This window comes from Oryctolagus cuniculus, chromosome 10 (assembly GCF_964237555.1).
Source record: "Oryctolagus cuniculus chromosome 10, mOryCun1.1, whole genome shotgun sequence".
Taxonomy (NCBI): Eukaryota; Metazoa; Chordata; class Mammalia; order Lagomorpha; family Leporidae; genus Oryctolagus; species Oryctolagus cuniculus.
Genome location: NC_091441.1, coordinates 114,702,891 through 114,728,408, shown reverse-complemented (window position 1 = coordinate 114,728,408; position 25,518 = coordinate 114,702,891). Strand labels below are relative to the sequence as shown.

Here is a 25,518-nt window from a genome sequence, read left to right as displayed (position 1 = left end):
AGGAGCCAGGTGCTTTTCCTGGTCTCCCATGGGGTGCAGGGCCCAAGCACCTGGGCCATCCTCCACTGCACTCCCTGGCCACAGCAGAGGGCTGGCCTGGAAGCCGTGTTGTACTTTGATTGCTGTGCGTTTAATTTGTTAGGACCCAGGGCAGGCTTCATTAACTTTATGAATTCTTGTGCTGCAGTAGGCTGAATATGTTTCAAGCAAACCCAGGATATGCTTCCAGCAAAACCAGACTTTTTTTTTCTTTAATATTGATTTCTTTATTTGAAAGTCAGTTACAGAGAAAGAGGGAGAGACAGAGCTTCCCTCTTCTGGGTCTCTCCCCAGTGGGCTGGGCCAGACTGAGACCAGGTGCTCCCTCTGGGTCTCCTACATGGGTGCAGGGGTCCAAGCACTTGGGCCATCTTTGGATGCTTTTCCCAGGCCATCAGCAGAGAGCTGGATTGGAAGTGGAGCAGCCAGGACACAAACTGGCTGCCCATACGGGATGCCAGCGTCGCTGACAGTGGCCTTACCCACTACACCCCCAAAACCAGACTATTCATCACAGTTAAATGCATTTAGAGATCCATGCTCCTGAGCAGAGGTGGCGGCCCCCTGCCCGTGCACCCAGTGCTCAGCATCTGTAGGCAGGCTGGCGCCTCGGTCAGGACAGTCGGCCACGCAGAAGCCATGCTCTGCTATGGCCCGGTAGAGTGCGATGTACTTGGATGCCAGCCTTGTCTTGGGGAGCACGTACTTCTCCGTGAACCCGCTCTTGTCCAGCGGCTGTCTGCCCTCCGTGGCCAGGACGCAGTTGATGAAGGTGAGGGCGTAGCTGTAGCAGTTGTGCTGCTCCTCGTCATACCTTGCAAGACAAGGGCGTCACCAGGAGAGGCTCGGGCGCCCGCCCTGGCACTGCCCAAGGACTTGGCAAAGGAGTCGGGAACCTCGGCAGCGAGCAGGGCCTCTGCAAGCTTGGCCACGCGCATGCCGTTCTGGGGCGACGGCGGCCTAGGCCATCTCCACTTGGTCCTTCACGTCAGCAGGGATGGGCTACCCCTGGTGTTGAGAGCGGTCACTCAGTTGCATGTCAGCTGCCAATCTGGGGGACTTGATTTCAATGAAATTCCAGATTTCAGAAGTGGAATTCCTTCACCTAAGATTTACGATACCTGCAGAGTCTAAACTCCCGTCAAGGGAAGCGTGACAGCAATCTATCCATCTCTGACAGCTGAGGGTGTGGGAGCTAAGAAATTAGCTTTAAAACTGCTGGCCCTCGCTGTTGCATAACGGGTTAAGGCACCATTTGCAGTGCCAGCATCCCATATGGGCACCCATTCGAGTCCCAGCTGCTCCACATCTGATCCAGCGCCCTGCTAATGCAACTGGGAACGCAGCAGAAGATGGCTGGTTGGGCCCCTGCACCCACGTGGGTGACCCAGAAGGAGCTCCTGGCTCCTGGCTTCGGATCGGCTCAACTTACGCTGTTGCGGCCATTTGGGGAGTGAACCTGCAGATGGAAGACCTCTCTGACTCTCCCTCTCTCCTCTCCCTCTCTGTAACTCTGCCTTTCAAATAAATAACTCTTTAAAAAAATTTTTGCCAACCCTAAAAAAATGGAGCGTTCCTTATTTTTACAGCTTGGACACTCGTTTCAACTTTTGTTTGTTTTAAATAACACTGTCTTAGGATTTATTTATTCCTTTGAAAGGCAGAGAGAGAGAGAGGTCTTTCATCCACTGGTTCACTCCCCAGATGACTGCAACGGACAGAGCTGAGCCATTCAGAAGCCAGGAGCCAGGAGCTTCCTCCCATGTAGGTGCAGGGGCCCAAGGACTTGAGCCATATTCCACTGCTTTCCCAGGCCATAGCAGAGAGATGGATCAGAAGTGGAGCAGCCAGGACATGAACGGGCATCCATTTGGGATGCCAACACCGCAAATGGTGGCTTCACCCGCTTCGCCACAGCACCAGCCCCTATTTTTGTTGTAAGGGACTGTGCGATGGTGAGTTTTGCTGATATGTGTACAGACACCCAGTTGTGCAGGTGCTGGTCCTTTCACTTCACCACAGAGATGATGCTGACCCCTCTGCAGGGAACCCAGAGAGGCCCCGCCTCTGTCTCAGTTGTGTTACTGGCGCGAGTGTCTCGGTTTGGGCTGTGGCCAGCAATGGCCAGCGAGTGGGGCTGGGGCGAGTCTCTGTAGTACCTGTGCGGCAGCCAGGCCCCCGAGGTGGAGAAGTCCTCCAGGTACTTGTCCCACTGGTCCATCAGCCCAAACATGTTGGGCTGCAGTAAGGGGACGGCCAGACTCTGCTCCCACCCGGCTTCGTCCCGCTGGACGCCGTGCATACTGTAATTGTACACAACACCTGCAAACCAGACCATAGTTGTGCAGAGGCTGAAGGTAAAATACACACAAAACACCACTGCCCCATGAAAGGAGCATCCAGCAAGCACCGTGGGCCCTTCCCATGGTGTAACCGAGAGAGATCAATGGACAGGGGCAGGTGAGAGATTCTAGAATGAGTCCAGGAAGCAGCCCCCAGCCTCCTGAGACACTGATTCAGCTTCAGGAGGGGCTCATGCAGACTCAGCCCCCGCGCCCACCCCGTTACCCACAAAGTCCTTTGTACCTGCTGTGAAGTTGCCCACCTGACACGGAGAATGACAGGTGCCAGCACAGTCCTCTCCAATCCTGCTGTTGGAGCTATTTGCAAACCCTCTACCTTGTTTGCTTGCGTCAGCAGTGCACCCCAGTGATGGACTGGTGGGAGGGGCCAGCACTCAGCTGGCGTTAACATGCCTGCCCCCGCCCCAGGTGCTGGAGTGCCTCGCTTCCTGCTGGTGCGCGCCTTGGGCGCACACTGCAGGTGACCAGTCGCTCGAGCACCCGGGGCCCGGCACCCACATGGGAGACCTGGATTGAATTTCCCAGGCCCAGCCCTGGCCGCTGCAGACACTGGATGAGTGGAGTGGCTGGGAGCTCTGAGTCTCTCTTCGAAAACAAATGAGTGGTAAATCTGACTCTTAGTAGGTAAATCTGAGTTCAAAGCCCAGCGCTCGGTTTCTGCACCCACCCCCGCCTCTCCTTCCAGGGGTCCACGAAGGCCGCACTCTGTCACCTCGTTCTCATCTCGGGGGGACAGCGTGCCCGGCTCCCTGTGCAGCTCTAAGGTCCCTCAGGGCACAGGGGCCCCCATCCTGTCCTCCCCCTGGGTTCTGTGGGGTTTTTGAAACCACAGTGAGGGTGAAAGGCACTCACCGTTGGTGTTGGTCACCCCCACGTGCAGATCAGACCTGCCGTCGTACTCCCTGAGAGAAACAAGCGTGGTTGAAAAGCGGAGACCCGTAGTGGGGGTGCACCCGGGCCCCACTCCTGCCCCGGCACACCTGGCCGGCAGCTGCAGGGCCCGGCAGCCCCGTTTGAACGCTGCTGAGTGAAGCGCACAGCTGAGGGCGCTGTCCAGGGAGCTCTTCCGACCCTTCCTCCTGGGCTTCCACCCTGGGGCCAGGATCCGGAGGCAGCTCGGGAGGCCTCGTGGGCCCCCCTTCTCTTCCCCGACAGCCCCCTCCCTGGGATTACTTCCTCAAGACCGTCCGCGAGGGGCCAGCGCTGGGGCAGGGTAGGTTAAGCCTCCGCCTGCAGCACCTGAACCCACATTAAAGTCCTGGCCGCTCCAGTTCCAATCCAGCTCCCTGCTAATGGCCTGGGGAGGCAGCGGAAGATGGACCAATCCTTAGGCCCCTGCACCCACGTGGGAGACATGGAAGAAGCTCCTGGCTTCATCCTGGAATGGCCTGGGGAGGCAGTGGAAGATGGACCAATCCTTAGGCCCCTGCACCCACGTGGGAGACATGGAAGAAGCTCCTGGCTTCATCCTGGACCAGACCTGGCTGCTGCAGTTACCTGGGGAGTGAACCAGTGGATGGAAGATCCCTCTCCCTCTCCCTCTCCCTCTGCCTGTAACTCTGCCTCTCAAATAAATAAATCTTTTTTTTTTTTAAAAAAAAAAAAGGCTGTCCATGAAACAAATTCTGCATAATTGACTCTCGTACAATCCCAGGCCATCACTCACCATCTTGGGGACGTGGGGCAAGCCATCTCCCCTGCACTCTTGGCTTCCCTTCTGTAGAATGGGGGTGTCATCACACACCCAACAAGCTGGTATAAAGTAATATAAAGTAAGTGCCTGCTGGCATCTGCTCACGGGGTCAGATGAGTCAGACACATGCTTAAACTGCAGCTCCAGAGTCCCTCCTACTTTTTTTTAAATGTATTTATTTATTCAAGACAGACTGACAGAAAGTGCTCCTACATGCTGTTTATTCTCCAAATGCCTGTGTCAGCGAGAATTATACCAGGCCAAAGGTAGCAACTAGTAATTGAGCCCAGGCCCCCCAGGTGGGTGACAGGACCCCATCACTGCTGCAGTGGGCGTGGGGGCTAATTAGCAGGAAGCTGGAGTCAGGAGCCGAGCCGGGACTGGAACGCAGGCACTGCAGGGTGGGATGTGGTGGTGTCAGCAGCCCAAAGCCCACTTGCCACTTTGAGAGGTGACCTTTAAATCACAAAGCTCCTTTCTCAGACCAGAGATCTTAAAAGCAGAGTCGCAGCCTTGACATGGCCGAGGCCACAGGCGGCTGCCTGGCGTCTCCAGAGCGCTGCCTGCCAGGCTGCTTTCTGTGTGACCCCCACCCGCACCCCCACCCAGTTCAGAGGCCGAGCCGGGGGCTCCCCTCCTTTCCTTCCGTCATTGGTCCATCACATATTCACTGGGCATGCGGGGCCAGTGACACACAGCAAGCCAGATGAGGTCTTTGCCCCCCTGCAGTTTGCTAATTTCCAGAAAAGACTTTTTGTTTTTTGTTTTTTGTGCCAGCTGACCGTGAGTGCCCACCACGGCTCGGCCAGGAGCCTCTGCAGTCTCCAGCCTGCACAGCCGGAGGTGGAAACCCTGAGGGAGCCTGACCTAGTTAGACGAGAACCTTGGCGATCCCATTACATCACTGTTGGTTCTCCTCAGCCACGTAGGTAAAGCTGAGAGCGAGCTGTGACAGTCAGAACCAGGGGCTTGGAAATTCGGGTGAGCGGGGAGGAAAGGGTCTGGAAGCTGGCCTCAGAGGGCCTGGGATGGGGACAGGGAGCTCCCTTGAGATTTTTGCAGACCCTGCTGTGAGCACCAGAACGGGGCGGGGGGGGGGGGGCACCAAAGCACCCAGCCTGTCTCAGCACCAGCACTTCCCCCTGCAGGTGCCGAGTAAGACAGGCCTGATAGCGTCACCCCTCCCCCACCCTAGAGGAAGGCGGGGGAGCAGGCATGGGAGATACAGGAGGGGGCAAATGCAGCCCTTCCGGAGCCCACCCTGGGATGATGGCATTAACCCATCCGTGAGGACATTGAGAGGTGAGAGGTCACTTTTTTTTTTTTCTTAAGATTTACTTAATTATTTTGAAAGAGTTACAGAGACATCTTCCATCTATTGGTTCACTCCCCAGATGGCCACAACAGCCAGTACTGGGCCAGGCCAAAGCCAAGTGCCTCTTCCAGGTCTCCCACTTGGGTGGCAGAGGCCTAAGCGCTTGGGCCATCCTCTGCTGCTTTCCTAGGCCACTAGCAGGGAGCTGGATTGGTAATGGAGCAGCTGGGACCCCAACCGGTGCCCATATGTGATGCGGGCGTCACAGGCAGCAGCTTTCCCTGCTACACCACAACACGGGCCCGGAAGTTCACCTGGTACAGGCCCCACCTGTGCACTGAGGATTCCGTCTCTCACACATGAGCTCTGGGGACACACTGAAGCCACAGCTCCTGTCCAGGCTCAGAACTACAAAGTGGATGAAAGCCAGTGATAAAGGGAAAATGTTAAAAGAGCAAAAAAAATAGCCGGTGCCGCGGCTCACTACGCTAATCCTCCGCCTTGCGGCGCCGGCACACCGGGTTCTAGTCCCAGTCGGGGCGCCGGATTCTGTCCCGGTTGCCCCTCTTCCAGGCCAGCTCTCTGCTGTGGCCAGGGAGTGCAGTGGAGGATGGCCCAAGTACCTGGGCCCTGCACCCCATGGGAGACCAGGAGAAGTACCTGGCTCCTGCCATCAGATCAGCGCGCCGGCCACGGCGGCCATTGGAGGGTGAACCAACGGCAAAAGGAAGACCTTTCTCTCTGTCTCTCTCACTGTCCACTCTGCCTGTCAAAAAAAAAAAAAAGAGCAAACGTCCAATGAACAGTGACTGCAGGCTCCTCAAGCGACTGTGCAAGCCAGAGACCCTGGAAACACGCCCTTCACAAACAGAAAGAAAAGACACTCAGGGAGTGGACTGACGATGGGAAGCAGAGGCCAGCGTGTGTCACGGTGGATTCAGCTTCCGTCTGTGACGGGGGCATCCCATATGGGCACCAGTCCCACCTGCTCCACTTCCTATCCAGCTCCCTGCTCACGTGTCTGGGAAGGCAGCAGAAGGTGGCCCAAGTGCTGGGGTCCCTGCGCCCATGAGGGAGACCCTGATGGAGCTCCTGGCTTCAGCCTGGCCCAGCCACTGCCATTGTGGCCATTTGGGAAATGAACCAGCAGATAGAAGATCTCTCTCTCTCTCTCTCTCTCTCTCTCTCTCTCTCCCTTTTAAATAAGTAAATGATAAATATTTTTTTTAAAGCTGCTTGCTGACAGCCGGTGTGAAGTCCTGGCATGTGGAGAGCAGGCTGAGACTGTCCACTGTGACGTCACACAGAGCTTCTCCATGGGCGTTTGTTCCGGCGACCAGCGTTACCGGAAACAAATTCTGAACTTTGAACACTAGCGTCAGAAGCTGTGAGACTGCACAGTTAAGGACCCCAAGTCAGCACAAAGCAGGGCTCCTAGGAAGCAGCCCGGGGCTATACAGCCCTGATGCAGGCGGCCTGAACCCCACGGGACAAGCTTGTGGTGCCGCTGAGACCTGGTGCCCGGACACCTGGGCCCCCGCAGGCTGTGAGGGGGACACAGGGTCCTGCAGCTGCTTAGAACTGGGCTGTGTGACGCCTGCCCTGGCCCGCCCTTGTCATCTCAGACAACACAGACAGGAGCAGGGACAGGCAGCGGGAGCAGGGGGGGCCAGTCCAGCTCCCTCTGTCCACTCCTCGCCGTTTCTCTGGGTTCCTGAGTCATTCTTCCCGAGAGCCACGGGGAAACGGGTCTAGAGCCCACTTGAATATCATCCCCTTAGGCTGTGGTCCCTGAGTGACCGCAGGTGGCGCCTGTTCACCCGCGGGTCACTCCCCAGCTCGCCTCCCGACACCTGCGTTTCTCTCACGGTCCTACCACAGGCTGCGTGCGAGGGAGCTGCAGAAGTTCACGGAACGTAGAATAACAAGAGAGGAGCTTATTTCCGTGCCGCGTTTTCAGAAAACACTGGGAAGAGCCCGCCCAGCCCTCCCTCCAGGGATGCATTTGGGCCAAAGCGACCAGCCGTGCAGAGGCGACCCCGGGCGTCACGCTGGAGGGCGAGCAGGCAGCCAGTGACCGGCCCACTCGCGCAGCCGAGCCCTGCCCGCGCTCCGTACCTAAGAAACGAGCCCCGCGTCGGCCTGAGCAGGAACGAGCACTTCTCCCGGTGCCCGTCGGCAAACGGGTTGGAGATGCTGACGGGGGCTTCCTCCAGCTTCCGCGAGCCCACGTCCTGCAGGCACAGGGGGCAGCGGCGGGGCACGCCGAAGCTGTAGATGCATTTCTCGCAGTGGCTGACTTTAATCAAAGGCTTGCCGGCTTCCGCACCGTGCATGGCGCTTCCTCTTCTCCTCGCAAACGCGCACCTGGCTAACCTGATCGACCGTGACGTCACCCTGATTGACAGCCTCATGGCCGAACCAGGCAGGTGAACCGCTAACCAGGACGCCCCCACAAACTGGTTTCCAAGCGTGCCTCTTGGCAGGGCTCCCGCGCGTCCCCAAGTCCCCGGCTCCCGGTGACCGTTTGCTCACCCCTACTCCTCCTGGGACCCTGTCCTTGGATCGCCCGCTTGGTTTCGTTTTTCCCAGTAACCTGTGGGAGCTCGGCATTGGAGGGTGGCCTTTATTCTCGAATTACTTTGTTTTTGCACCAATACGTGACGGCTCCCTTCTAGGCTGTTGCATATTGTAGAAGTCACTTAACACAATTAGAAATAAGAGTGGCGGCTGCGGTCGGCTGAGGCGGTTTCTGGGCCCGGGGGTCTGTGCTGGCTGTTAACCGCGGCTGATGACGCGCGAATATTCTGTCCGTGAGCATGCATCAAGCTGTGCAGCTTCCTGCGTGCATTGTGATATTTTTAGATTTTAAAGCAGTTTCCCGCAATTGCCAGGGAGGTACGGGGGAGAGGCGACCGCCCCTTGTTTCCCGCTCCGGGAGGAGAAGACCGGCGGAAACGAAGCGCCTGGTCCCGCCCCTGCTGCTGCTCTTGGCTGTGCCCCGTCCCCGCCTCGCCGCGCCGCTGTGGGTCCTCCTTGCTACGGAGGGCGGGCGCCGTGGGGCTGCAGTGCGGCCGCCTGAAGTGTGTATGGGGACACGCAGAGTCGGCGAGGGCCCGCCACAAAGGTTAGCTGCTTCCTAATTGTGATTGTATAGAGTAGAAGGCAGGGCGCCTGCATCCCGTATCAGGGTGCCTGGCACTGGGTCCGAAGTCCACTTGCAACCCAGCACCCTGCTAATGCACCTGGGAAGGCAGTAAATGATGGCCCAGGTGCTTGGGTCCCTGCCACCCACCCAGGGGATCCTGATCCAGTTCCAGGCTCTTGGCCTTGGCCTGGCCTCACCCAACCTGTTGCAGGCATTTGGGGAGTGAATGAGCTGATGAAAGATCTTTCACTGCTACTCTGTCTTCCAAATAAACAAATCAATTACCTAATTAAATAAATAGATTTAAAAATACATAAATTATAGTACAGCAAAATGCAAGAAAATACATCTCCAGTGTTAGGAGATAAGAAACATCAGTCACAGGGCCAGGAGAGACCCTGGCGGTCACGGCAAGGAAACTGCCCGTGCCTCAGTGCACACAGAGGGGTCACGGCCGGACACTGTGCTCGGGTGACAGGGACCTGAGGTTGCTCCCGATTCGTGCGAACCACACGGCTGTCTCAGTGACCCAGGCTGCTTTCAGCTGAGACTGTGTCCACTCTCACAGCACCAACAGCAAGGGTTGCCGATTCTGTTCTAAAAGGGACTGAGGCACCCCTGTGCCTTGATGAACATCTGTAACAAACCAGCGTTCCCCCCCGCCACCGTGGGCACCTTCAATCCTTTCTTACATTGTCCTTATGTTTTTAAATTTTATCTTGGGATGGACAAATGGTGTACTAGTTAGCCTCAGCTAGGACACTCGTATCCCATCATCAAGGCGCTGGGTCCGAGTCCTGGCTCCACTCCTGATTCCAGCTTCCTGCTAACGTGCACACTGGGAGGTAGTGGTGATGACTCAAGCGATTGGGTGCCTGCCACTCACGTGGGAAACCTGGACTGAACACTCCCAGCTTTGACCTGGTCCAGCCCTGGCCGGGCCGTCATGGGCATTTGAGGAGCAGACCAGTTGGTGGGAAATCTGTGTCTCACCATCTCTCTCTCAAATTTTTAAAAATTGAATAGTATTAATTATTACTATAAGAGATAGATATAGAAGATTACACAGAGGAAATGTGCGGCCTGGTGAGTTATTTTCATATGAACCCCTAGTAACATCCACACTGGTCACTGGGGAGCCGCATCCGACACCAGCATCCCATATCCGGTGTCTGGAGTGGAATCCCATCTCTGCTGCTAACCCAGCTTCCTGCTAATAATGTGCTTAGGTGGCAGCAGGTGGCTAGGTCAAGTACCTCTGCCACCCACAGGGGAAACCTGGCTGGTGGTTCTGGCTCCTGCCTTCAGACTGGCCCTCCTCTGGCTGTAGAGCACACAATGGGGAGTGAACCAGCAGATGGAAGTCCTCTCTCCCTCCATCTCTCTGTCACTCTGCCTTTCAAATCAACAAACTTTTAAAAAGGCTGCTCAGTGCTGAGAGTCGCCCTCCCACGATCCCTCCCGGAGTAACATCACTTTAAAGCAGTCACTGCTGCGGTTCTCTTAGGTTTCATCACTCACGTGCACACCCGTAGTGCTCCAGGCCAGCCCATTTAAAGTTTGGGAATGATTCTGCAGCCTCCGGGCTCCCCTCTCCTGCTCTTCTCGTCCTTACACCTGTGACGCCCGCAACGCCTGCATCCTCTCCCACAGCCTGACGGTGCTGAATGCATGGTTGTGGTCTGGCTCAGCACCTGCTCTGTCCTGTGCGTGCCTTGCAGAGTGGCAGGTGCCTCCAGAGACAGCAGGTGGCAGCGCCTTCGTTCATCTGAGAGCACATCATGTCTGGCCTTCACCCTTTTTTTAAAAAAAAAAAAAAAAAGTTATTTATTTCTTTGTTTGAAAGGCAGAGTGACAGAGAGAGAACAATCTTTCACCCACTGGTTCACTCCCCAGATGGCTTACCACAGCCAAGTGTGGACCAGGCCAAAGCCAGGAGCCAGGAACTCCAGCCAGGTCTCCCACATGGGTGCAGGACCCCAAACAGCCAGGCACCCTGATGTGTGGTGCTGGGTTGCAAGTGGTAGCTGAACCCGCTGAGCCACAGCAGCGGCCCATCACTGTTTGCTGTTGGTGGCCATTTGTTCTCGAGCCGACAGCTCTTCGTTCACTGCAGGTGGCCACGGTGAGCCTTCTAAGTCCGTGGTTCGCTTTCCCTGCATACATTCGCTGGAGTGACGCTCTGAGGAAGCTGTGAGCCCCAGCTCCTCACCCAGCCTGCTTCCTCACCCACTTCTCACTGAGGCTGTCTCTGGAAGACGCCCCGTTGGTTCTCCCAGCCTTTCCCATAGATAGCACTAGGAAGTCACAGATGCAGACGTGTCTAATGGTTTCCACCAAATGCACTGGTTCTGCTCTCTGAAGCTCAGGTTGTCCCTCCTTTGGCTTGTGTAACCGACTCCTGTGTTCCTCCCCGACCCCAAGAGCCTCCAGTGGCTTCCTCGCTCTGGTCTGTCAGACTGCAGGTGGAGTCTTGATGTTTCCAACCGATATTGAACTTGACCACTTCTTGCTGACATTCTGGGAGTCTGCCTCTTGCATTCTGGGGCTCTTCGGGGTGCATGTATACTTACGAGGTTACCTTAGTGGGGTGGCCCTTTCAGCATTATACACACTCGTCTTCATCTCCAGTAAACGTTTCTGTCATGACATCTGTTTTGTGTGAGCCAGCTCTCTTCTGATTGCTGTTTGCTTACTATTTATTCTCTTTTCAGAAAAATATTTTTTAGTTTATGTGGAAGACAGAATGAGAGGCAGATAGAGTTCCCGTGCGCGGTTCACTCCCCAGTGCCAGCAACAGCTAAGACTGAGTTGGGGCTGAAGCTGGGAGCCAGGAGCTCAGTCCAGGTTTTATGTCTTCCTTGTTCCTCTTTGCTTTGTTCTTCTATTACTGCCTTTTTTGGTGTGTGCTGAAGATGATAGATAGATAGACAGACAGACAGACAGACAGATTGATTTGAGAGGCAGAGTTAAAGACAGAGAGAGGGATAGACAGAAAGAGAGATCTTCCCTCCACTGGTCCATTTCCCAAGTGTCCTTGTCCAGCCTGCAGTGTCCCAAGCTGGACCAGACTGAAGCCAGGATCCAGGAACTTCTGGGTCTCTCACATGGGTGCAGGGGCCCAAGCTCTTGGATCATCTTCTACCGCTTTCCCAAGCCATTCGCGGGAAGCTGGATCGGAAGCAGAGCAGCCAGGACTTGAACCAGTGCCCACATACGAGATGCCAGTGCTGCAGGCAGAAGCTTAACCTACTATGCCACAGCGCCAGCCCCTGAATATATATTGTCTAGTCTGCCATTTAACTCTCTTGCCAGAGTGGACATTGTAACAGAGGGATAAGCTGCCATTGGGACACCCACACCCCATATCAGAGTGTGTGGGATCAAGTCCTGCCTCTGCTTCCAATCCAGCTAGGTTGTAAAAACAAAAACAAAAACAAAAAACCAGGTATAATCAAACAAAAATGTACTCATGTTGTCTTTGCATTTACTTGTATTTATGTGGTTCTCGTTCTGGTCCTCTCTCTTTCTTTGTATGGAGTTGAGTCAGCGTCTAGTGCCCTGTAACTTTAATGTCTGTTTCTTGTGGGAAACGTTTCTGGTGATGGACTCTATGCTATTTCGTTGATTAAAATCCAAAACACTGTGCCAGTCCCCCAACAGTTTCTTACAAAAATATATTTAATCTTGGGGCCAGCATTGTGGAGCAGCATGTTGAGACACCACCTGAAATGCCGGCTTCCTGCGTGGGCACTGGTTGATGTCCTGGCTGTGCCACTTCCGATCCAACTTCCGGGCTCCTGACTTCTGCCTGGCCCAGACCTGAGTGGCCAGAGAACGAACCAGCAAATGGAAGGTCTCTCTCTCTCCCTCCCTCCATCCCTCCCTCCTCCTCCTCCTTCTTCTTCTTTGTCTTCTACTCCCTCCTCCTCTTCCTCTTCCCCCTCCTCCTCCTCCTCCTTCTTTCTCTCTCTCTCTCCCCCTCCTTCCCTTTCTATAATTCTGCATTTCAAATAAATGTCTTTAAAATAAATAAATTTACCATCTGGCTCAGCTTTGTGCTCCTGGATACTTTCCCAAGGGAGTGAAGACTTGCGTCTGCAGGAAGACCCACCCACAGCCCTCTGTAGCAGCTTCCTTCCTCACTGCCAGATTTGGGAAGCCCCCAGGATGCTCTTCAGCAGGTGAGTGGGAAAACCAGACACACAGTAGTGTTCAGTGAGCTGTCAAGCCAAGGAAAGACACTGTAGTCTTAATTTTTTTAAAAATTTATTTGAGAGACAGAGAGGTCTCCCCTCCACCAGTTCTCTCCAAATGCCTGCAACAGCCGGACCTGGGCCCTACTGGGCCAGAAAGCCAGGGGCTCCATCCAGGTCTCCCGTGTGTGTGGCAGGAACCGACTATTGGAGCCATCACCTGCTGCTTCCCAGGGTGCACGCTAGCAGAAAGCTGGAATCGGGAGCAGAGCTGGGGCTCGAACCCAGGCACTCCGATATAGGATGCGGGTGTTTTAACTGCTGGGCCAAACACCCTCCCCGTCGGAGGAAGCTTAAGTGCTTATTGTTAAGTGCAATAAGTGAGTCTGAAAAGGCCACCTACTGTGAGATTCCAATTCTGTGACATTCTGGGTCAGGCAAGACCCCGCAGCCGGTGACAAGCTCAGTGCCTCCCAGCAGCTGGGGGAGCAGGGACCGCACTGGCAGAGCGCCGGGTTGGGGTGGGTGTTTAGGACCGGGACACGGCTCTGCGAGGCACTGCACTGGTAGGTGTGTGTTACTGCAGGCTCAGAGACATCCACAGAGTATCCTGTACAAAGGTGAACCGCGGGGTGCGCTGTGGGCTTTGGGTAAGAGCGATGTGCATATTGACTGGTGGCTGTACAGCCACCGCTGTGGTACAGGCTGGGGGAGGTGAGGGGCCAAGGAGCTGGTGCCCATGTTGGGGGCAAGGAGTGGAGGACTCTCCTTGCTTTCCACTCACCTTGCTTTTTTTTTTTTTTGACAGGCAGAGTGGACAGTGAGAAAGAGAGAGGGACAGTGAGAAAGGTCTTCCTTTGCCGTTGGTTCACCCTCCAATGACTGCTAGAGCCGGTGCACCACGCTGATCTGAAGCCAGGAGCCAGGTGCTTCCTGGTCTCCCATGCGGGTGCAGGGCCCAAGCACTTGGGTCATCCTCCACTGCACTCCCGGGCCATAGCAGAGAGCTGGCCTGGAAGAGGGGCAAGCGGGACAGAATCCGGCGCCCCGACTGGGACTAGAACCCAGTGTGCCGGCGCCGCAGGCAGAGGATGGAGGATTAGCCTATTGAGCTGCGCCGGCCACAGACCGCTCTTAAAAAACAAAACTATGAATTTTTAAAAGGAGGGAGTGATACTCCCTCGTGCTTTTCCCCTGTTTTTTTTTTTTTTTTTTTTTTTTTTTTTTTAATTTGAGACAGAGCCCTGTCATATGCTGATTCACTCCCTAAAAGCCTGCAGTGGCCAAGGCTGGGATGAGGCCAAAGCCAGGAACCAAGAACTCAATCCAGGTCTCCCTTGCAGGTGTCAGAAACTCAACTACTTGAGCCATCTCTGCGGCCTCCAAGGTGTGCACTAGCAGGCAGCTGGAATCGGAAGCTGCAGGCGGGCGTTGAACCCACGCACTCCAAAATGGGACGTGGATGTCCCGACTGATGCTGAACTGCCCGGCCGAACACGGGCCTCAGAAGCCTGGAATTACTGAAAGGGCTGAAGACTACTCAGTTGCAAAACAACGTTAATCATGGTTTCCAGGGACTTAAAACATGCACACAAGGTAATGAAAGTGACAGCAGCAGCACACATGGCGAGAAGTGGGGAAGTGGAAGGCGCAGTCGTAGTGGTTTGCTTGGGAATGGAGAGGGACAAGCACTAATTCCAGGTAGAGGTTACTAAGTTACGGATGCTCACTACATCCCCAGGGTAAGCACTCACAGATTTGTAAAGAGAATCACTAAGTGCATTAGTAGTAAAGAAAGGATGGCAGAGTCATGGCAAAGACCGAATGCAGAGGAAGACAGGGACTGGAAGGTAAGGTTCAAATGGCGGAGGCTATGAATGCAAAGAAAGCAGCTGAGATGGTGTGAATCCAACTACACTTGATGCAAATCCAAAGACAGCTGACGGTTGATCAATGGAGTTCCTGGATCCCAGTTTAGGCCTGGCCCAGCACTGACTGTTGTAACAATTTTGGAAGTGAACCTGTGGAGGGAAGACCTGTGTGTGTGTGTATGTCACCTGCCTTCATAAATAAAAGAATAAAGAAATCTTCCACCCTGACATGGCTCTATCTCCAACCAAAGGTCATTCCACTCAGCTCCAAACCAATCAGAAGAAATGAGTGTCCGCACCTTAACTGCACCTTAACCTTAACTTCCGCCCAGAGTACCCCAATGGGGGTTCATGTTGCACAACACTGACATATTGAGCATGCTGCGTGCAAGAAATACAACAGAACAGCAGGCTGGGTGCACAGGTGCGAATCCAGGTGCCATGTACTGAGGGGGTAGGCCAGAACTCCAAGCTGGGTCCCCGTCAAAGTGCCACGTGCCAAAGGGGCACCACCATGCCTCCTCATGTGATTAAAAACCCCTGCCCTGAACCCTCGTTGAGCCAGTCAGTAGAACTTTTTCCCCATGGTGCTGTGTCCAAGCTTAAGCCCACAATAAACCTTGTCTGGGTTGTGTGTTGGCCTCATGTCAATTGCTATTACAAGTGAGTCAAAGAATCTGGCGTTGGTGCTAGGATGGGCGAAGAAGGCTGGCACTGTGGTGCAGCAAGTTAAGCCACTGCCTACGATGCTGGCATCCCACGTCCCAGCTGCTCCACTTCTGATCCAGCTCCCTGCTGATGACCTGGGAATGCAGCAGAAGATGGCCCAAGTGTTTGGGCCCCTAGCACCCATATGGGAGACCTGGAAACAGGTCCTGGCTCCTGGCTTCAGCCTGTCCCAGCCCTGGCTGTTGGGGTCATCTGGGGAAGTGAACCAAATAAATCTTGGGGGGGGGGGGCAAATGGAAGAAAAATTCATGTCTCTGTTCAGAATAGGTTTGGGAATTCACAGAGTGAAACCAGGACAGAACATGGCAGGTGCACAGGAGAAGAGGTGGGGTAAGTTCTTGAGCACGGGCATTCACGGCCTGCTTTTACCTGGGTCACATGTTCAAAGATGGCTGCTGTGGGCAGGCATTTGGCCTAGCAATTAAGATGCCAGTTGGAACAGCTGCGCCTCCTATTGGACTGCCTGGCTTTGCTTCCCTTGCCAGCTTCCTACTCACGCACACCCTGGGGTGCATCGGTAACTGGTCATTCTGGATCCTTCTGAATCTCTCCAAGCAGACTCCAGTCAAAATCCGGGCTGCAGCTGGTTCTGTCTGGTTTTATCAGGGAGCTTAAAAAGCACAGCACAGCAGAGCTTCACCAAAGACAGCTATTGTGGGACAGCGAGCTACTGTGCAACGGAAAGACAAATGACTATTATGGGATGTTAGCCTGCCGGGCAGCTGGGGGAGTCCTTCACCATCAGTGGGTCCCTCCCTAAGCAGTCGCACGTGTGTGTGATGGCCACGCACTGGAAGATTCAATGTTTTTCCTGGAAGGTGAAAGAACACACAGCTCTGCACGATAACATGGAAAAAATCTCAGATGCGGTGTGTCGGTCAGAAGTGCCTATTTCATGTATACAAAGAGGAAGAACCAGTGAAACTGCGCTGGCCATGGGTGAAAAGCAGCAGGCCCTTAGGGAGGCTAAGGGAGCCTGTGGGAGGCTGATAATGATCTCTGATCCTGCTGGTGGCTTTGTAACCGGAGGAGAGGATTAGGGCAGGGACTCTGAGGCAGTCTCTGTGCCAGCCTGTGTTTAGAGGATGGGGGGGGGGGGGGGGGGCTGATCTTGCACCGTTGTCCTGGTGGCCGGGGGCAGTGTCACAGCGCAGGGACTGGCAGTCGATTTGTGAACGTGCCCTGAAGAAGCAGCCTGCTGTTCCAGCAGGAAGAGCCCTTCCGCTCCCCCTTGTTCTAGTCCACATCCTGCATGGGCCCTCTCCCTTGCTGCGAGAGCCCAGGCAGCCATTTCTCCAGGGAGGGATGCCTGCCCAGTCTCCACCGGCCCGGATACACGAGGCTTTCCTCCTGCTAGGGGTTGGTTACTTGGCGACAGCCCTTGTAGACGCGGTTTCATGAGTGAAAAATTCAGAGGCACGTGCTTGTTGTTTTTTCAAGACCTATTTGAGGCGGGGTGGTGGGGTGGGGAGGAGAACCCTCCATCCCCGAGGTCACTCCTCCACCATAGCCGGGGCCGGGCGAGGCCAAGGGCAGAAGCAGCCGAGCGGGAACCGCCCGGCCTCCCACGTGCAGGGCACGGGCCACTGTGGCGGGAAGCTGGCCGGCAGGGCCTGGGACAGGGGGTGCCGGCCTCACCGGCCTCAGCGTGCGTGTTTTGCGCACTTACATAGTCTGCGTCTCGTTTTTGTTTTCTTTGAGTTCTTAGTGCGGGGTCAACATTATGATTATAAAATAAAGTATGTCAGATTTTTTTTTAATGGAGACTTTTTTTTTTTAAAGCAGGAAGAAATCACAGAAATAGTGGAGGTGGATGGCGTGATCCGATTTGCGTTCTAAGAACAGATTTTGTGAGGCAGCAGGCGCCTAGACGGGCAAGGCCGTGGGGTGGGAACGCGGGGTAGAGGCCAGCGTCGGGGCTAACTCGGGGGTCTCCGCTCAGCAGGCACAGGCCCGCAGAGGAGTGCGGGGGGCAAACGCCGCCTGCGGGAGCCGAGGTTCCGGGGAGAGGGAGGCACTGTGGCGCCACAGTGACCCCAGTCAGCCTGGGCGGCCAGCCCGCTCCCGCTCCGGGGGCCTGGACGCGGACACCGAGTGCCGGCGAGAGGGGACCGCCGGGCCCCGCCCCGGATGCGGAACCAATTGTGACGGCGGCGAGGTTTCCGGCCGGCGCTGCAAGGGCGCCGCACGCGAGGGGGTGGCGTGCGCCGGCGTGACGCGGCTGCGCGGGATGGGCCAGGCCGAGGCCGAGGCGGCGGCGGCGGCAGCGAGAGGCGGCGGCGCGACGACGGCCCCCCCAGCCCGGCCGCCATGAGCACCAAGCAGGTCACTTGCAGGTCAGTGCGCGGCGCCGCGGCGTCCGGCAGTGCCGGGGCCGCTCCGCGGGGCCCTGGGCGGCTGTCGGCGCGGCGGTCAGCCAGCCGGGGAAACTGAGGCGGGAACGGGGCTCTGTGGAAAGTTACTCAGCTGTTCGTTCGCGGCCCGAGGCGGGGATCCGGAGGCTTTGGGGTCGCGTCGCGTGCTTAGCGCCGCCGGGGAGACCGCCGTGGGTGCTCGGCGCCGGGCAGGGCTCTGGGCTGGAGGCGGCGGCCCGGGCCCGAGGCCGGGGGCCGCGGCGCGGGGTGAGGTGGTTCATGGATTTCCAGGACCTCGCAGAAGCTGGGGCTTCCCTGGAGTGAGGACCCCGGATGCAGCCGGACGGTTAATGGCGGCCCCGAGCCCTTGCTGGGAGTCTGCTGGGCGCCCCACACGGTTCTGGTGCGTTTATCATCGCAGAAGCGCCGACCGGCACACGGCGTTCCTGTCTCGCGGTGGGTCTGGGCGGTGTTAGGGGATAGCCCTTGTCTTGCTGAGACGCGGGTGTACGAGCCGCGGGGCCAGGGGAGGGGGCTCCGGCTAGAAGACCGACGACGCCGAGGAGCTCGGCGGGTACCGGGGTGTGGAGCTAGAAGTGGTTCGCCCCGGTTGTGCGGCGCCCTCGCAGCTTGGGCTTCGCCGGTGCTGGGATCTGCGCCTGCTGCATTGTGTGCTTGGGAAATGCGGGTCAGAAATCCCAGTGTCCGAAGGCCTGAGCTTTTGGGCACTAACAGGACACGCCACTCGTGGGAAGTTCTCCACCGTGGAAGCCTACCTCGTGCGTGAAATTATTACAAACATCGTGTAAAACTGGTTTCAGGTGAAACATGAGACGGGGGGCCCATCCGCAAGACGCTTTTTAAAGGTTTATTTCACTTATTTGAAGGAGTTCGGGAGAGAGGGGGAAGAGATAGGTGATGTTCCATCTGCTGCTTAGCTCCTCTCCTCAGTTGCAGAGGCCAGTGCTGGGCCAGGTGGGAGCCAGGAGCCTCCTCCAGGTCTCCCAGAGGGGGTGGGGGCCCAGGACCGGCACCTTCTTCTGCTGTCCCAGGCACAGGCACATGAGCAGATAGATAGGTGGATCAGAAGTGGAGTGGCCGGGACTCAAACTGGCGCACATCTGGGATGCTGGTGCTTCAGGCCTGGTTTATGCCGTTTTGCCACAGCGCTGCCCCCTCCATCTGTAATTTGAGACACTTCTGCGGGGGAATACTCAACCGGTACTGATTTTATTTTTTTAAATGTTTGCTCATTTGAAAGAATTAGAGGAAGGAACAGAGAGAGAGAGAGAAATCCGCTAATCCACAAACCAGGAGCCCAGCATTTCATCCAGGTGTTACACATGGGTGACAGGGATCCAGGGACTTGGGATCCAGGGACTTGGGCCATGCTCTCATTTTCCCAGGAGCATTAGCCAGGGAGCTGGATCTGAAGTGGAGCAGCTGGGATTCGAACTGATGGTCACAGGGGATGCTGCCACCTCAGGCGGTGGCTTAACCCGCTATACCACGACACCAGCCACTGATTTATTTTTTAAATATTTATTTATTTGAAAGGGAGAGTTACAGAGAAGCATAGAGAGAGGAAGGTCTTCCACTCCCCAAATGGCTTCAATGGCCATAACTGGACCAATCCGAAGCCAGGAGCTTCTTCCAGGCCCCCTGTGCAGGTACAGGGACCCAAGGACCTGGACCATTCTCCACTACCTTCCCAGGCCATAGCAGAGAGCTGCATTGGAAACGGAGCAGCCGAGACTGGAACTGGCACCCATATGGGATGTCAGCACTGCAGGCAGTGGCTTTACCTGCTGGGCCACAGTGCCAGCAGGTAAAGTATTAGCATTAGTGTTAGTATTAGTTCTTTCTTGAAGATTTATGTGTATGTTAATTATTTTTATTTGATATGCTTTCCCCTTTCAGAGGAAGTGTCCTGAGGCCATTGTCATTACAAGGAGATTCTTATTACCCAGAAATCCTCTTTTCCTCCAGTCACTTGATGCTTTAATTCTGCCATTCCCATTCCTGGCGTGTTCCTAAGATGTTTCCACAAAATGCTGCATATTTATGTAATGCTTTGTACATGAAGCTCCGCTCTGTCTAATATCTGTTTGTTTGTTTAAGATTTTATTTATTTATTTTGAAAGTCAGAGTTACACAGAGAGAGGAGAAGCAGAGAGAGAGAGAGAGAGAGAGAGTCTTCCATCCACTGGCTCACTCCCCAGAGGGCTGCAATGGCCAGAGCTGCGCTGATCCGAAGCCAGGAGCCAGGAGCTTCTTCTAGGTCTCCCATGCGGGTGCAGGGGCCCAAGGAGTTGTGTGATCTTCTGCTGCTTTCCCAGGCCATAGCAGAGAGCGGCATTGGAAGTAGAGCAGCCAGGACTCAAACTGGCGCCCATGTGGCTTGGCGGCGCTGCAGGCAGGGCTTTCCCTGCTGTGCCACAATGCCATCCCCAGTAATACCTGTTTTTAAAGATATGGAAACTTTAGGATTAGAAGGACAAGAGGTTTGTCCAAAATTTTGTCTGTCTGTGCAGGCACAAGAACTTCAACCAGGATCATCTTGGTTTTTTCCTTCTGTTCCAAGAGGTAGCCTGACAAAGCTTTAATTGTGTCTATAGGTCAGGGTGCTGTGCAGGCTGTTGTCGGGAAGGGATCTCTTCTGCTAGGGTCTGAAGAGGTGTGGGCTGCGGCTCTGTGAGGTGCTGTCTTGGGCAGACACCGATCCAGCAACCAACCCTGCCTCAGGTCGGGAAACGGACCTTCAGCAGGCAGTGTCTGGCCCAAGGTCAGCACTGTCCAGGCGGCAGAAGTGTGGTGCTGGAGCTTTCAGGCCATGCGGCCTCCAGTAAGTCAGAAATGCTGAAGCTTCTCTGCTGAGGGGAGTTTTCCAGCTGAATCTACTCTGCTCCTGTGAAAGAACCGAAGACACATGGGAAGGGAGAGAAATTTCCTTGCACAAGGATGTGAGCAAGGCGGACCCCCCAGAGACTAACTTGCCGGTGAAACCCAGAATAGGACTGAAGTTATTATTACTATGTGGTACTATTAGAGTACCACATCTACACTGGAAGAGCTTTGCATGGTGGGAAGCTCTTCTCACTTTATTTTTTATTCACAAAAGCCTTATCTCCAGACGCTGGTAACTTGAAAGAGTATGATTTGGGGCGGGGGGGGTGGTGGTTAACTTTTAACAGGGTCTTGGCTGTTTTATCTTTGGTTTATTTCAGATCAGAAAGTGTTTTAGGTTTGTTGTAGATTATAATTGTGATGTGTGTTTATTCTGAGTGGCAGCAGAATATGGTGGTGTTTTTTTTTTTTAAAGATTTATTTATTTGAAAAGGCAGAATTAGAGACAATGAGAGGGAGAAGAACCCAAGAAAGCATTCTTCCATCTGCTCATATACTCCCCAAATGGCTACGATGGCCGGAGCTGGTCCTAGCTGAAGCCAGGAACCTGGAACCTTCTCTGGCTCTCTACGTGCGTGGCAGGGGCCCAGTATGTGGGTCATCGTCTACTACTTTGCCCAGGTGCTTTAGCAGGGAGCTGGATCAAACGTGGAGCAGCCAGGACTTAAACTGGCGCTCTGACACAGAGTGCCAGAGTCATAGGCGGCAGCCTAACGCCTGCACCACGACGCCAGCCACAGTAACCAGCTTACTTCTCTGCTTCCTGGTGGGATAAGAAGTTCCCTTCACTTCATAATTTCTAGTGCAAGACCTAGATTTTTGGTTTCCTAAAATAGTCAAACCTATAAGCTTTGAGTCTTGGAAAGAGACAAAACCTGGGAGGTCTTGTCAGCCAGTGTGTAGTCGGAAGAGCTTGAGCCCCTGAGTTTGGTAATTCTGGGTTCTGGTTTCCTCCTCCCTGAGACGAGGGTGTTAAGGCCTGGCCAGCAGGGCTGGTTCAAAATTAAATAGTATTGGGGCCTATGCTGTGGAACAGTGGGTTAAAGCCCTAGCCTGTGGCTCTGGCATCCCATATGGGCACTGGTTCGATTCCCGACAGCTCCACTTCTGTTCCAGCTACCTGCTGATTGCCTGGAAAAGTAGTGGAGGGTGGCCCATGTTCTTAGGCCCTTGTGCCCGCGTTGGAGACCTGGAGGAAGCTCCTGGCTTTGGATCGGCCCAGCTCCAACTGTTGGCCATTTGGGGAGTGACCCAGCGAATGGAAGACCTCTCTCTCTGTGTCGCTTCCTCTCTCTGTAACTCTTTCAGGAAAATAAAATAAATGTTAAAAAAAAAAATTTTTAATGGTGGCTGCAAACCACCTTAATGTGTTTCCTGTGTGTTCTGAGTAGTCTGTTGCAGTAGTCTGCAGTGAGTGTGATTATCATAGCCAAATTAGAGGGGCCAGGCGTTGGCACAGTGGGTTAAGCCACTGCCTGTGACACCAGCAACCCATATCAGGGCACCACTTCATATCCAGCTCTCTGTTCATGTGCCTGGGGAAGCCGCAGATGATAGCGCAAATGCTTGGGTTCCTGTCATCTGCCCGGGAGACCCAGGTGGGGTTGATGGCTCCTGGCTTCTGCCTAGCACAGCCCTGGCTATTGCAGCCATTGGGGAATGAACCAGCTCTCTGTCTTCTCATGCTCTGCCTTTCCAATAAATAAATCTTTGTTTTTTCTTTTTAACCAGAATTATAGGTAGAATAACCGAGGCTTGGAGATGGAAATAATTTGCCCCAGGTCACAAAGCCAGCGATTTGACTTTGCTGTCTTCAATTTACAGCACTTTATTTCAGCCCACCTCTAATTAATGCATTCGTTTCAAGCCTAGCACAGTTGGCTCCTTTTCCTCAACGATCTGCCGTCAGAAGCAGCGCAGCCATAACGTCCCAGCCTGTGAAACTGTGCGGGAAAACGTCGAGAAGGGTGTCACTGGGCATGCAATCACCCACTCACTGGGAGGTGATCTGTCACAGTATTTTGCTAAAGAGAGGGGCCCAACTGATTGTGTTGGACTCAGCCCTCACCTGCAGCTTTTGTCATGGTGAGCCTGAGAACCCCTGCTGCATCATAGCTGTGCTGAGACAGTCATGGTGGAATGGCCCCCAGAAGGAACCTCCCTACTCTGAGTCTCATGCTGTGTGCCTCACCAGGAAGGCTGAGCTGTGGCAAGTTCATTGCAGAGTAAAAGTGGAACGTAGATGGAGAGGGAAAGCTGTGCCTGGGGATGGAAGTGGTACCGTGTGCTACCAAAATAGGACTGGGATGCTTCCGCCTTCTGTTTAACAGCAGTTTCACACTGGCCTTTCTTGAGGACATTGATGGTGATCTAGAAGTTATTTTTAAACCTATTTGAATTGCAGCTCACACAGTGGGCTGTGCTGCTGGAGACACATGCATACTGTATCAGAGTGCTTGGGCTCATGTCCCAGCGCCACACTCCAATCTAGCTTCCTGCTAAGGCTGCTCTGGGAAGCAGCCCGTGAGGACTCAAGTTGCCATGTACATGGAAGACCTGGGAGGATTTCAAGGCTTCTGGCTATTGGGGACAATTTGGGGGCAAACCAGCGGATGATAGGTGTGTTTGCATGTCTTGTCTGGGTTCTGCCTTTCAAAGAAATAAGTAAACATTGAAAAATAATTTGAATCTCAGCTCAGTGACTTATTAGAAATGAAGCAGTTTGCAGGAAGTCAGTAGCTTATAAGTGACTAGAAGCTCTAACTGCGGTCAAATATTCAGTCTTTTAATGGAAAAGCTAATTAGTGCAGCTTAAATGGCAGGTTTTCTGAAAAGGATATATGGGAGGAGGTGGTAGGATTACCAAACTCATCCTCTTAGGCCACCACTACCTAAAACAATGTTTTGTTTTGCTGCCTGATGAACAAACAGTATCTGGTGGAGTACCTCTGGTGGTCTTCTACCCTGGTTCTTTCAGGAACCTTTCTGGTCTAATTTCTTTTTTAAAAAACAAAGTAACTTATGAAATAGTTATTGGATTTCACTTTTTAAAAAAAGTTTGGGGGCCAGCATCGTGGCCTACTGGTTAAGGCTGCCACTTGCAGCACTGGCATCCCATATTGCCACTGATTGAATACTCAGCTGCTCCACTTCCGATCCAGCTCTCTGCTAATGGCCTGGGAAAGCTGTGGAAGATGGCTCAAGTGCTTGGGTCACTGCCCCAACGTGGGAAACCAGTAAAAAGCCCCGGGCTCCTGGCTTTGGTCCGGCCCAGCCCTGGCCATAGCAGCCAATCTGGGAAGTGAACCAGTAGGTGGAAGATCAATCTCTCTCTCTCTTTCTCACATGTTCACACTCTGACTTTCAATACAGTAAGTCTTTTTATTTTTTTTTTTAAAGATTTATTTATTTGAAAGATTTACACACAGAGAGGAGGAGAGACAGAGAGGCCTTCCATCCTCTGGTTAATTACCCAGTTGGCTGCAACAGTGGAGCTGTACCAATCCAAAGCCAGGAGCCAGGAGCTTCTTCCGGGTCTCCCATGCGGGTGGAGGGGCCCAAGGACTTGGGCCATCTTCTGCTATGCCAGGCTATAGCAGAGAGCTAGATTGGAAGTGGAGCAGCTGGGTCTCGAATTGGAGCCCATATGGGATGCCGGCACTGCAGGCAGTGGCTTTACACCACAGCACCAGCCCCTACATTAAATCTTAAAAAAAAAAAAAAAAAAAAAAAAAAAAAAAAATTTTTAAAGGCATAGTGGGAGAGCGATATTATTCATCCACTGATTAATTCCCTTATGGCCACAGCAGCTGGGCTGGGCCAGGCCACAGCCAGGAGCCAGAGACTTCATCTGTATCTCCTGTGTTGGTGGCAGGGACCCAAGTACACGAGCCATCATCAGTTGCCTCCCAAGATATGCATGCAAGAAACTGGATCAAAAGTGGAGGTGAGGGCTGACGCTGTGGGGTAGCAGGTAAAGCCACTGCCTGCAATGCTGGTATCCCATATGGGTGCCAGTTCAGGTCCTGGCTGCTCCACTTCCAATCTAGCTCTCTGCTTATGGCCTGGGAAAGCAGTGGAAGGTGGCCCAAGTCCTTGGGCCCTTGTACCTGTTTGGGAGGCTTGGAAGAAGCTCCTGACTCTTGGCTTCAGATTGGCTCAGCTCTGGCTGTTGTGGCCATCTGGGGAGTGAACCAGCAGATGGAATACCTCTCTCTCTTTCTGCCTCTGCCTCTCTGTAGCTCTGCCTTTCAAATAAATACATAAATCTTTTTTTTTTTTTTTAAGGTAGAGGTGGAACTCAGTTCCAGGCACTCTGATATGAGATGCAAACATCCCAAGTGGCAGCTTAATTTGCTGCACTTCATCCCTCCCCCCACTTTTTTTTTTTTTTTTTTTTTTTAAGATTTATTTGAAAGAAAGAGCATACTTCCCGTCTTCTGGTTTATTCCCCAAATGGCCACATCAGCCAAGGCTGAGCCAGGCTGAAGCCAGAAGCTTCATTTGGGTCTTCCACCTGGGTAGTAGGGGCCCAAACACTTGGGCCATGTTCCGTTGCTTTCCATGGCCATTAGTAGAGAACTGGATTAGAAGTGGAGCAGTCAGGACATGCACCAGTGCCCATATGGGATACCTGCATTGCAGGCAGCAGCTTAACCCCTTGTGCTGCAACACCGGCCAGTAGATCTCACTTTTGAGGAACTGTTTGTGTAGGGACTTGGAACCTGTTCTATTCCATTATTTGTGAAATTAACCTCTCTGTCATTCAGACTATTTATTTGAAAGGCAGAATTAGAGAGGAGAGACACAGATCTTCCATCCACTGGCTCACTTCCCAAATGGCTGCAGTGACCCAGGGCTAGGCCAGGCAGAAGCCAGGAGCCAGGACCTTCATCTGGGTCTC

The 25,518-nt window shown here is 54.0% G+C and overlaps 2 protein-coding genes and 1 long non-coding RNA gene across 7 annotated transcripts in view; 2 read left to right on the top strand and 1 right to left on the bottom strand.

Moving 5' to 3' along the window:
* Window positions 1-240: 240 nt before the first annotated feature.
* On the bottom strand, window positions 241-7,824 carry MKRN2OS (MKRN2 opposite strand). The gene is made up of 4 exons (XM_008260423.4): window positions 7,529-7,824; window positions 3,255-3,304; window positions 2,199-2,361; window positions 241-853 (listed from the first exon to the last, which is right to left on the bottom strand). The coding sequence occupies exons 1-4, from the start codon at window positions 7,822-7,824 to the stop codon at window positions 544-546; spliced, it is 819 nt and encodes a 272-aa protein (XP_008258645.2). The 3' UTR covers window positions 241-543.
* Window positions 7,705-15,251, top strand: LOC103349184 (uncharacterized). The gene is made up of 5 exons (XR_007921662.2): window positions 7,705-7,839; window positions 8,309-8,537; window positions 12,256-12,414; window positions 12,613-12,742; window positions 14,098-15,251. It is a non-coding gene; the product is annotated as an uncharacterized lncRNA (long non-coding RNA).
* Window positions 15,252-17,511: 2,260 nt separating this feature from the next.
* The window catches only part of MKRN2 (makorin ring finger protein 2), a 27,433-nt gene continuing 19,426 nt past the window's right edge, over window positions 17,512-25,518 (top strand). The window contains exon 1 of one of the 5 annotated variants that reach the window (XM_008260414.4): window positions 17,512-17,690. In XM_008260414.4, the coding sequence (XP_008258636.1) occupies window positions 17,665-17,690 (26 nt within the window). In that variant the 5' untranslated portion in view covers window positions 17,512-17,664. The other 4 variants (XM_070051092.1, XM_008260413.4, XM_070051091.1 and 1 more) reach the window with 4 other exon arrangements.